This window comes from Thunnus albacares, chromosome 20, assembly GCF_914725855.1.
Source record: "Thunnus albacares chromosome 20, fThuAlb1.1, whole genome shotgun sequence".
NCBI lineage: Eukaryota > Metazoa > Chordata > Actinopteri > Scombriformes > Scombridae > Thunnus > Thunnus albacares.
The window spans coordinates 13,904,325-13,917,113 of NC_058125.1; the positions used below are offsets into that span (position 1 = coordinate 13,904,325).

At 38.4% G+C, this 12,789-nt stretch overlaps 1 protein-coding gene across 2 annotated transcripts in view; it reads left to right on the top strand.

Moving 5' to 3' along the window:
- Positions 1 to 12,789, top strand: part of LOC122971210 (protocadherin-15-like) — a 201,369-nt gene that overhangs the window by 149,092 nt on the left and 39,488 nt on the right. For both annotated transcript variants that reach the window (XM_044337759.1, XM_044337760.1), the window contains 4 exons: positions 807 to 916; positions 2,858 to 2,998; positions 8,399 to 8,526; positions 12,558 to 12,788. In XM_044337759.1, coding sequence (XP_044193694.1) covers positions 807 to 916; positions 2,858 to 2,998; positions 8,399 to 8,526; positions 12,558 to 12,788 — 610 coding nt within the window. The remainder of the gene's footprint in view (positions 1 to 806; positions 917 to 2,857; positions 2,999 to 8,398; positions 8,527 to 12,557; position 12,789) is intronic.

Sequence of the window (12,789 nt, forward strand, 5' to 3'; positions counted from 1 at the left end):
TTACCTCATACTGGGAAACATCGCTGAAGAACTACATTGCTTGACAGAAGAATGATAATACATCAAGACAAACTGCTCAGTCAGCAGCTAAACCTAATGTTAGCAATTGTTAGCCTCGGACAGCCACTCAGTAAGGGGAAATGCACACATAATTTTTATTTAACCAAGCCAACAACAATACTTTCAAACACGGACACCTTTTCAATTTTGCTATAAGATTTACCTGCAGGTCGACCTGTGGTATACTTCCAAGTTCGAGACTGCCTTGTATTCTGAAAATATCCAATATTTTTTACATTGTTTATTATATACAGATTAGCAGTGACACACACACACACACACACTGTTCAATGTAACATCAGCACAAGCAATCAGAACACAAATACCCACTGCACTTACATGAGGAAAACCAGCTATTTGACTTTTTTTCTTCTTCCTTAAAACAAATCATTTTTAAAATATTGGTACGAAATGGTTCATAAAGACCTACTATTTGTGCTTTGCCGAATACCATATTCAGATTTGGCTCCACTCGTAGTTCCCACTATTGCTTTACCTTATTAGTAGCTTTCTAAGTGTATACACTGCCTGCATGTACTTCATCTTTTGGGGTAAAGCCAAAGTACAGAGAACTGTCAGCATGAAGGAGGAAAAAAATTGGACGTGCTTGACAGGTTTACAGTAACTCTCAGTTGATTTTTAACTTTCCAAATCGCAGTTGGCCCTCAAGAGGAAGTAGGCCCAAATCTAAATATACATATTTAATTTTCTTATCAGTAAATATTGATTGACTGAACTGTTCCCAGGTTTCCACCAGTGAGCGAGGAAACTGCCGTTGGAACCCCTGTGGGAGTCATCATGGCAGCTGCTGTCAATCAAACTATCGTGTACTCCATCGTCGAAGGCAACGAGGGAGGTGAGTATACTCAGAGCTGTTTATACGCAGAGAGTTTGCCTGTTGTGGGTTTCAGTTGTTGACTTGGCTGCCTTCACTACCTGCATGTGACCACTGATAAAGTAGCTGGTGAGTTCATGACATAAATTTATGTACAGGAGTTATTAGCTTATTAGCAGTTATGAGGAAACAGAGCAACAGACAACATATATGGTGCAACCAATAAAAAATCTTTATCATTTTCTACAAATTACAAAATAAAAACCTTCTCTTCATTGATGGGGGCTGACTCACACACAATGAAAGTGTAAGTATCTAGTAACCAATTTACCTTTAACCACTTCAGACATCTTGGATGGAACAGCATATCTAATTGATCAAAAGAGCCAAGTGTGCAAGAAACCATGAAGCATTAAAGACAGATTGAAATTTGATCACTCAAACCACCATGTAAGATGGATTGGGAGGTAGTTTGAGATGTACCCTAGCCTGCTTTTGAAAAGGTGTAAATGGATCCGTCTCCTAAGACCCATAAATAATCTTTTCTCCTCCCAAGTGTAACTAAGTTACACAGTAAGCAGTGTGTGGAAGTAGCCACTGTGGCTGCCAAAGTAACTAGCAGGCTTTTTTGCTGTCTTGTTAAAGCATCAGGAAGAAAGCAGTTTGAGGGATTTCAGTTCATACAGTCATACAGAAGGCATAAGGTGAAGTTGTACCATTACCTGATCCTGGATCAGTGAAACTGCTGAAGTATCTGTATGGGTATGAAAGACAGTGAGCAGAAGTTTAGTCTCGCTTGTAATCCATCCATGTGAGTCATTCATACATTTATTTTAAGCTCCCCTCCAGACATCTTTTAAGATATAAAAATATTCTACTTTGAATAATAATTTGTGTTTGATATGGTTTTTCCACAAAAAGAAAATCAAATACCTAGTTAGAAATTCTTAAAATTACATCTGCTCCTTCTCCCTCATTGAAAAATCCATAAATATGCAAATATTTTTCCATTCAAAAGTTTAACTGAAGGACACGGGATGTCTCCTACTTCACTGCAAAGTCCACTCTCAGTGTATGTGCACTGGATGGCACTTGTGTAAGTTGCATACTAGACCACAATTGGTCAGTAGATGCCTTGTCCTTATTAAATGTGATGATTGACATTTGAACACAGTGTATTTATTTGGATCCACTCCACTTCATTTTATTAACAGTATGTACCTTGCTAAGTATACATCTGTTCTGGAATTATTATTTGATGGGTGGGTTAGGGATCCTTCTTTATTTGTGTCCCTATTGTTTAATATTATTGTTCTGGTTTTTGCTTGTTTAGTTTTTCTTTTTTTCTTTTTCTCCTCATCATGGTTTTAAATGGTGAAAATTACATGAAAGAAATCTCATTTTTGGACACCCGTGCTGTCTACACTGGACATGTAATTTCTCATTCGATAAGCAGATCTTTGCAAAAAAATAAACTAAAAAGGTTACTCTTCCTCTGGTGTTTCTTACCAATAACCAAATCAGATTTGTGATCTGGCTAATAGAGGTGCATATATGTGGGTAAGTGTAAAAGAAAGTGTATTTAATTGCCTCTGAATTTCATCAAAATATGAGACACTTGAACTGACAAGTGTAAATGGAGCCTAGGAGTACAAGGCTTCCATTTAGGTAGCTTGTTTTCTCTCTGTCATTTCGTAATTAAACAATGTTCAAATTACCTCCTGGTTTAACTCGCTCTGTCAACAGCTCAGAAGACACGACCTTCTTTTCATTACTAAGTACTATCAGACTGTTCACTCACCATCGCACTGCTCTACACGAGTATAAAAAAAAGACTCTATTCATCTGTGTCCTTTTTTGACCTTTCTCCACTATCTTTTGCTCTCTGTTTCTTTCATCCTACCTCGCCCACTCTCTCTGACTCTTTATTCCCTGTCTCTTTCTGCCTCCTGTTCTCTCCAGGTTCATTTGCATTAAATGAAACAACAGGAGTGATTTCCACCGCCAAGCCACTGGACTACGAGACAAATTCCAGCTATGTTCTGAAGGTAGAAGCAGACTCCATGAGAGTGGTGTCCTCCAACCTCCGAGCTCCCTCCAAAAGTGAGTGCCTTGTTTAAGCAATAAGCCACAAGAAGCCGTGGTTTACAGTGATTTTAGAACAGCTCCATTCTGCATCATGCCTAACAACACCCCTTAGCTGTTCTAAAATCACTGTAAACCGTGGCCTCTTGTGGCTTATTGCATTTATAAAACAGTTACTACATATACCTGGCAAGGTTTCATAAAATAAACACACAGCAACAAAAAAATACATGAATTTATTGATAACAAATAATCATTCTTCTCCCAAGCAATGTAGTTCTTCAGTGACATTTAACAGAATGGCTGCCAAGCAACACACAGACAGTGGAAAGCATGCTAATCAGGCTAGTCAAGCATGCTTAAAGATCAGGGTGATTGTTAACATTTATCTGGATATCACCATTAATTGTGCAATTGTTGAAGTAGTGTTCAATTATGTAAGCGTTCCTCTTTGCTGGCACAGGGGTGTTTGATTCTGACTCTGGCGTTTTAATTGCAAAGTGCCAGAAGCAAGGATATTGCTCCAGCACCTTCTCTCGTTGTAGGTAGGGCACCAGTAAGATTGCAGAGACGATTCACAGTTATGCGCCATCACAGACATGATTTCTCTTGCCTTTAGGCCAGTATCAGAGAGTTCTTGTACGGTGGTGTTTCGCAAACAGTGGTTGGTGTAGATTGTCTCGGTGCCGGCTGCTTTACACATCTGTGGCAACATGGGAGCCAGGGAAGTTCACTCCCATGGGCTCTCTAGTATACCTAACATTAAGAGAAAGAAAAAAAAATTCTAATCATGTTGCAGTTACATTATAACCACATATGTATCTACCATCTGCAACTATTATGCTCATTTTCCCCTAGCTGTGGTTGCTTGCCAACAATATCATTACAGCTACACTGTAACAAAAATCATATCGCTAGCAATTGACAACATAGCTAGAGAAAGGTGAGCATAATAGGCTACAAATAAAAACATGCGATCTAGCTAAAGTTACATTGTTAATTTATCATAGATCATTGGTCTAGTTTGTACACTTTGGGTGGACATAAAAGGCCGGTGGATTGGGCGGCAGCAACAAGAGGTATTTCTCCAACAAAGCGACAGGACACAGAGGGTTTCCTGGCTGCTCAAACATAAACCCCTGTAGGCTCTCTTTGTTTATTTTTCCGGCATCTTTGTGGTTTTTTGTGTATTCACTGCGTATTTCTGGCCATTCTTGTCCTGGCAGATGATAAATGATTCAGGCTTCAGTTGGCGGTTGCCCTCTTTACCTCTCCATCCCATATGCAGCTGCACATCCAACCAGACTTTGTTGACAAGATCCTCAGGTGTGTTTGGATTCAGTGGCTTAGAGTGTTTGATTTTCTGAAAATCTGCCTCTGGTAACGCTTGATGGTGGGATGGTTTGTTGTGTCCTTCTCTGCAAAGTTTTTTCACGACTCCAATGAAAACTTTGTTGTGATAAACTCAGAATCTTTCAACAGACACCAGCATCAGCTGATCGGTGGATCATTGATGTACCAGTTAAATCCCACGTGTAGGCCAACATAACTGCTGAAACCATCGGGTTCAACCTTTCCTGTTTTTCACAGTGGTATAGAACTGAGCCTGGTTTAGCTCCATTTGGGTGATTGTTATAAAATCACTAGCCAGATCTTTCTCAGCACACCAGGTCTGAAAAAAGCGAACGGTCCACATAGTCTTTTTAACGGTCCTGGCTTCGTTCCTTGACTTTTCCAGCTCTTCAATTTCTCTCATTAATTTCAGTATGTCTCCTTTCTTTTTTTTTATTTTCCTCCTCTCTTCCTCCTCTCTTTCCACCACTCATCCATGCTTAACCCATCCAGTAAATCAAAATTCATAAGTAAATCTGACATTTTGAAGCAAATTGTATAGGTATCTAATTGGCGCAGTAATTTGTAATGCAGTCACAGGTGTGAGCATCTTACAATGGCTTCGAATGCGGCTCAGCCAATCATAATCAAGGACTGGAACTATCCATTTTATAATTATGAACTCTTCCCCCTTTCAGGCTGGGCTCAGATTACAGGACTAACTTTTGACATCGGATTGCATCACCACACACTTCATAGATTTTCTTCCCTCTAATTATGCTCCCACACACTTCTGGAGTAAAAAAAAAGAGAATGTATTACACACTATGTGATATTGTTAAGATAATGTTGCTTCAGGCTTTAGCTTTCTCTTTTTTGCACATTCTCTCTCTCTCTCTCTCTCTCTCTCTCTCTCTCTCTCTCTCTCTCTCTCTCTCTCTCTCTCTCTGTCTGTCTCTATCTGTCTCTGTAGCACTCTCTACTTTTACCTTGCACAGGTTCTCTCTTCTCTTTGTCTATACAGTTATGTCTTGGAGACATGTCAAATTGGGACTTGGTTGTCGTTATTACCTTTCAAGAACCTCCCCTCTCTTGTGGCTGTCTATCAAACCCAAAGCTTACACCAGCTTGTTGTCTGCACTGTGGCTGTTTCAAAAATGTTTGCTTTTCCCTTCCTGCGAGATGTTTCACACTGGTTATCTCCTATCAGGCCTGGACAGTGAACTGCAGTCCAGCATTTCACTGTCAAATATTTTAAACATGTTTGAGAGGATCCAAGTGGATGAGCAGTATGGAAGAATGTAAAGATCTGTAAAAAAAAAAAAAAAAAAAAAAAAAAAAACTTTTTCAGATATTCTGTCCCAAATATTGCACATAGTGATCAGTTCAGTGCAAATCTGTGTTAATTTGTGCTAAACCAGCTGTAATCTGAGCACTGCCTCACTGTCATTCAGCCTCTCTTCTTCATTTTTTTCTCTTTTTGTTTTTTTATTTATTCATTGGATTTGATTTTTTTTTCAATTTTCATCCTCATTTTAATCCATCCAAAAATTAATTTTCCTTTAATTGCACAGGGGACGAAAGACCAAAACAAGTTTTAATGATTTTAATTGAAATTATAAATAAAGTGAAAATTCACTCTAACTCTTTCCCCTCTGTCTTCCTTTCTCTCTGCCTTTTTCTGTCTCTCTATCTGTTGGTATTGCTCTCTTTCTTTTTGTTCCTTTCAAAGCATATCTGCATTCTTCTTAATGGATGCTCAGCTCTCCGGGTTTTCCCCTTTCTTCTTTAATTATGGTGTTTACCGCATGCTGTTCTCATTTCATTCAAACTATTTGAATTTACGCATTCTGCAGGGATTAAAACTACAAATCATTGTAGTCATTAGCAAATCTCCTCCAATTCTTTTTTGGTACGCATTTTAATCAGGGAACAAATCAATAGGATTCTAACAATGTGTTAATCCGGTTTTCTAACTCAAGTGAAGGTTGGAATCGTAAATAGACATTTTGGTGTGGTGTGTCCAGGATGGCTGTTGCAGATAAGCAGATTAATGTTTGCATCTGCTTGTTTGTTTTGCATTTTTCTTTTTTTCCTGCCAATTTTTTGTTTTTTTGGGGTTTTTTTATGTGATTCTTTTTTCTTTTGTCTTTCTTGAAGTAAAGCTCAAGCAGTTTACCATCTTGGGATTTGTTCTTTCTTTTTGACATATGATTCACCCTTTTTACACGGTTTGGTTGATGTACTGTGTTGCAGTTGTACGTGGGTGTGATTCAGAACTTCCTGGTTTTGGACAGATAAGAACGCTCTCTGTAGTGAGTCATTACAGTGAATGTCAGGGGCTCACTGGCAGAATGTTTTGTCTTACACTAAATATGAAGCTTGATTAAATTACAGTAATATGTAATATTATTTTTGGCCATTTAAAATATACTTTCCCATTCAGTTTGTGTCGAGTTGTACATTAACACATGAATTGATTTGAATCTTGGCACTAACATAATTTTGAAAACTTTGAAAAGCCTTGATGTCCACAGAAACCCCAATAGTCTTGATCAGTAAAATTTTGTGATGCATATGTCTCCAAAATTTATCAACAGACATGCATTTGATCAAGTGGTTAAGAGCTCAGGGTCACCTGAGTAATAGACAGTCTCACAGCACATGTTCAGAGTTTGTGAACACCTTCCATCAGCTCTGGGACTGGAGATAACAATCATTCAGTCATTATTTACTAAAATGTTCCACCTTTTGGATCACTATTTAAACCCTTACAGCTTGTCTACACAAGAGGTATTTCAGACACGTTTTTCAGTTGTCCGTCTCACACGAGTGTGACAGCAGAACAGATACGCGTCTATTTTAATCAATACAACTGTCTACACAGGCATCAGCTTGTGTATCGGCTCTAGTTTCGCTCACCCTTCACACACTTAACCCTAACCTGAAGCATATGTTTACACTTCAAGTCTATTTTTTTCTGTTTTACATGCATAATTGCAGTGATTGTGTATTGGGCTCAGAGCGCAGCCAAAACATGGGTGATCTACACTCAATAATGTGGCTGAACGCATCATGTGTAGACACTGGAGGAGGACTGGATCTGCTACTGCTGCTCTAACATGTGGCTTTCACTAGTTAGCCTGTGAAGCCACTGTGTTAAATATATCATTCGCTTACTGCATTAATTCTGTGCAAGATTTTTAAAAATGTGAATCACGTAGTGGAACTGGGTTGTAATTCACAAATATATTCAGATTCTCCACAAGGGGAAGCTACGATATGTATCATATCGTATCGTATCATATTGTATCGTATCGTATCGCCATGCATCCCCCGGGGAGAAACTGAGTGCCACCAAACAAATAGGATAAACATCTGGTACGACAGTGAACAACATGTAACAATAAACAACAGGTACAATAAACAGGTAAAAATAAACAACAGGTAAAAAGGCAATCACATCTCAAGGCAGTACAATATAGGAGGAGAGCACAGCACCATAATAAATAAATAATGTAAACAAACATCAGATGCCACCCTGCACCACCTATAGAAAAGGAAACCAATGGAATTAGCAGCTGTTGTCATCTATAGGCACAGAAAGTTATAACTGCTGAAACTGTAACACTTTTGTCACCTGCAGGCAACACTCTCATAATGTTCATTGCCAGCGGGTAGAAAAAGTTTTGAATTCACAGAGGCTGTTATTTTCCCTGCCCTGGCATGTCTACGTGCTGCTCTTCTTGATGATGGGTGATGCAGGTTGAACTGGAACCGCACCTGTTGATTTGAAACTGCTGGATACTACTGGCTTATTTTGGTTATGAGTTCTTTGAATCAGTGATGTTGTGTGTTGTTAATTCATTTCATTTTCCTTGTATATTTTATATTTGTGGTTTGTTCCTTTAGTTTAAAACACACTTTATGTTTCCGTTTCAGTTCGTACAACTGAAATTGGAATTCTTGATGCAATTCATCAAGCAGCTAATTGTTTTATTTTGTGTGTCCAAAAGTGTATCCTAAATGTGTACCGTGTGTGTGTGTGTGTGTGTGTGTGTGTGTGTGTGTGTGTGTGTCTCCTAGCTAACACAGCCAAAGTGGTGATTGATGTCCAGGATGAGAATGACCACCCACCAGTTTTCAGCAGATCTCTTTACATTGGAGGGGTTGCAGAAGATGCCAAAACTTTCACCTCTGTCCTGCAAGTACAGGTACAAATACAAACACACATACACGCAAATGCACCTAAACAAATTCATTTAGTACAGAATGTGGATGAAATACCAGGCACAGCTGACAATATATTGTAGTTACCGCTAATTCCTTGCAGCAAATACAACCTTTGTTCATATTGTTGTGTGGATTATATTTGTATTTTAAGATGTTTCTTTTATTTATGTTGCATAAGAAAATATCCCTGTTGTTCGTGTGAGACTCGAAATATTATGACTTGGTCATAAAAGTAGCCTAATTATGACAGCTTCCAGCAAAATTCATTTTAGCTCAGTGTGAAGGTGCTTACAGTGCCTGTGTGTATTTGTGTGCCTGTATGGAGATAATCTTCAGTCTAGTAAGTAACAAGATTACTGGTGAGATTCTTACGTGTCTCTCTCTCTCTCAACGTCTACCTCTATCTACAGTATCAGTTCATTGATATATCTCTTTGTTTCCTTGTCTTTTACCTACTGTAACTCTGGAGGATTTCATATCATTGTAAACAACTTGAGCGACTCTCGTGTTATTAAAATGCCTTTCAGAACTCAAAATGGGTCATGCAGCCTATCTCTTTCAGCCTCTATCTGAGAAGTAGCAATATGCTTTAATGAGCCTGAATGCCACAAGAGATTGGGGCAGGGTATCTGGCAGAAAAGTATGCGCTTTAATATTTTATTACAATGTTCAAGATCATTCTTAGATATTCCTGCTTCATTAGATCATACACAGTGAGAGTGACAGGAAAGATGAGAGAATAAGGGTGAGCACGCAACAAAGACTTAGTATAGAAAAGTATAGGAAATGTGCTTTGCTCTTCATAGACTTGGTATTTCAAATTATTCCTATGTTGCAAATACCATGGCGCGGTGTTTTTGCATATGGATTTTGATTGTTAAGACAAGTTTTACAGCAACCTGCTCTACAGTCACTCGGACCTCTTTAAATACTTTAACAGAGTGACAGGAAGAACTAATAGCCTGCTCATAGGCTCAGTCACTACAGAGAGAGGGAGTAGATTTGGTGGAAGGGAGAAGATTGATGGTTAGATAAAGATAACTGGTATCCTGCTGAGAGACAAACTGAATAGACAGAGGAAGGGAGGGAAGATATACATGATTCATGGGCGGATGAACTGGAGTGGGGGGTGATGACAGGAAAAGATGGACAGGGATGCTGGCGGACACACTTTCTGACATACAGATGAGAGAGTTAGTGAGACAAGAAGTGGAGAGAAAGTTTGAGAAATGTGCTTTTTCATTCTCAGTGGTTTCATTCAAGTATAACTAATTCCTTCACATCTGTCTGAAACACACACGTTGCCTTAATGAGTTTTGTGTGTGTACGAAGCTACATTTTGCAATCTGTTTGTACTATATTGTTTCATGCAGGGCTGTCATGCCTTCAGTGTGTGTGTGTGTGTGCCTAAGTGCACACACAGGAGTGCATCTGTCTTTTTGTATCTCAGAGGAAACCAGAACACAGATATTGATTTGATTGCAGATGTGTCTCATGTTAGCGAACCTGCTTGTTACCTCCAAATATTCTTTTATTCTTCAAAATCAATTTCAGGAATATTTTTGTCACTTTTTCCCCCATAACCAGTGCAAACACAGATGTGTAAAATGTATCCCTCTTACATTATCTAGCATTTCCCTCCACTGTTAATTCCTAATCCCTTCCTTCCCTTTTAGTTCAGTTTAAAATAGCCCTGCAAGTCCGCATTTGTGTGGGTGTGTTGCTACAGTACAAGTACTAAGATGAAGCTAAGATGAAATACAACCCAGAAAGTCTAGTTTAAAAGAAAGTAAACATCAGAAGTATAGCAATCATGTTATTAAGTATTCTAACTGGAATGTGCACTTGCATGCATTTGATTGGCCAATGCAGCGCTTTGCAGGTACAACTGCAACAATTAATCGATTGACAGAAAATTAATCAGCAACTTTTTTGATAATAAAAACCAAAGTGCCAAACATTTGCTGGTTCAAGGCTCTCAAATGTGAGAATGTAAGACATTGATAACATCATCTAGTGTTCTAGGATATTGTGATGAATGTTTTTCAATGTTCTCTGATGTTTCATTGACCAAATGATTAATCAATTAATTGAGAAAATAATGGGCAGGTTAATCGATAATGAAAATAATCATTAGTTGCAGCCCTACTTGCCAGATGACGCTGCATAGCATTGCAGCAAAGTTGAGATGCTGAAGCTCTCTGATTTCACTGAAATGAAAGTGGAGTTTTCTTGTAAACAAACTGGGCACTCACTTGTAAAAACATTGCTTATGAGAAGGCTGATTTTTCACACAGTGCTGTTGTCTGCCTCACTTACTAAGTGATTCAGTTATCTTGTGAAAATGCTTTTGAATTTTGGCCCAGGTGCACTGAGGAATCTGAATGGTAGCTTTTATTTTAGATTGCACACTGACTGATTTGTTTTCAAAATCATCCAAAATTCTGGATGTGAAAGGGCTTTAAGAATATTAAAATGTTTACAGCATTTGCCAACTTTAAGTTCTATGTCAATGTACTCATTGAAGATATATTGTTTTACACTGCAATTAAAGTAATATCACTGTCCACCACAGCTGGTCACACAGTCACTGAAACTATGAATACAGAATATGTTGCAGGTAGTACACAAGAAATCAAGCCTTACAAGATATTATGCAATATGTGCACAACGTCAAGGCTATCAAAGGTCATTGATTTAAGAATGACAAAAGACAGCAAAATGTTTTTCCAAAATTTCATTTTTTTGTTGTTCCTGAAGCACTTTCATCACCATTCACAATTAGATTTAATTTTTACAGCTATGAGAACATCCACCATTTCCTTTATGTATCACATTATGGGAGTTTAGGGTTGAGGGTCTAAGGATAGAGGATATGATATCTTATGCTGTACAGATTGCAAAGCTCTTTGAGGCAAATTTGTTATTTGGGGCTCTGTAAATACAATTGACTTGACATCAACAGCACATTTAAAAATCAAGTTTTTTGTAGTATGCATACTTATAGTTTTAAGTATACTTAAAATATACTACACTAGATCCACAAAACATGTTTAGAATTAGTATGTAGTCCAATGCTACACTGTTTCTAGGTGCAATAGAAAACTTTAACTTCTGTACTCCATACCTGTGCTATTACAGTTTAATCAGGTGGTTGAAGTATTACTGAAAAGTTATCTCAGCTGTACCTCTGCAAGTAAGAACACAAAGAATACATCTGTATATCTATTCTTCCCTCACCTCCTCCTTTATTCCCTCCCTCTTTCTACATTCATCCCTCCGCATTTCCTTTATTTCATCTTCCCTGCTTCTCTAATTCCCTGGCCATAAGAAAAAAAAAAAAGTTTCTTACTATCATAGTGTTACATTTGAGGTAGTGCTGCGGGTGTCTCAGAGCTGAATCTGTAGTCTATACTTCCAGCTCTTCTTGTAAAGAATTAGCAATAAGTCAGTGTCTGTGTGAGTGTATGTCTGTGTCTGGATGTGTACTGTATGTAAGGTTTGCATGTATGTATGAACGATGAGAGGCTTGATAGGTAGCAGTAATGACAGAATAGATGAATAGACCTGCATACAGCTCAAAGCAGCACTTTACCCCCCACTGCTGACTCAGAGCACTACATCAAATACTACTAGTACTGAGAGCAGGTTTCCCCACAAGCCAAAAAGAAATCCTGAAAATCTACCAAGCAGCAATATTATGTGGTTTTTTGGTGAGTGAAAAATACAAGATGGAATATCAGTCCTGAACTGATCAATATACAGTACATGGCAGTGCTCTGTATTGATCAGCTGCTCAAACACCTGGAATAAAATGATGGTCATAACAGATCATACAATGGGTTACTACAATAATGACAACAATGACTTGATCACAGTGTTGGTTGCACAGATGATGATGATGATGACCTTCATGATAGTAGCGATCATGATGCTGGTATTGGTGGTGGTGTTATGATAATGATTATAATAATAATACTATTAAGTGATTCTTATTTTCCTTATCTTCCAGGCTCTGGACAAAGACACTGGTAACTACAGTTCTATGATTTACCGACTGATCATTCCGCCTCCTGCTGGTAAAGATACTAAAGATAGCAAAGACGGCTTTGTCATCGAACCATACAGCGGCGTGGTGAAGACGGCAATCATGTACCGCAACATGAGGAGGTCATATTTTAAGTTTGAGGTGGTTGCTACGGACAACTATGGTCAAGGACACAGCAGCAAGGCGGAGATAGTGG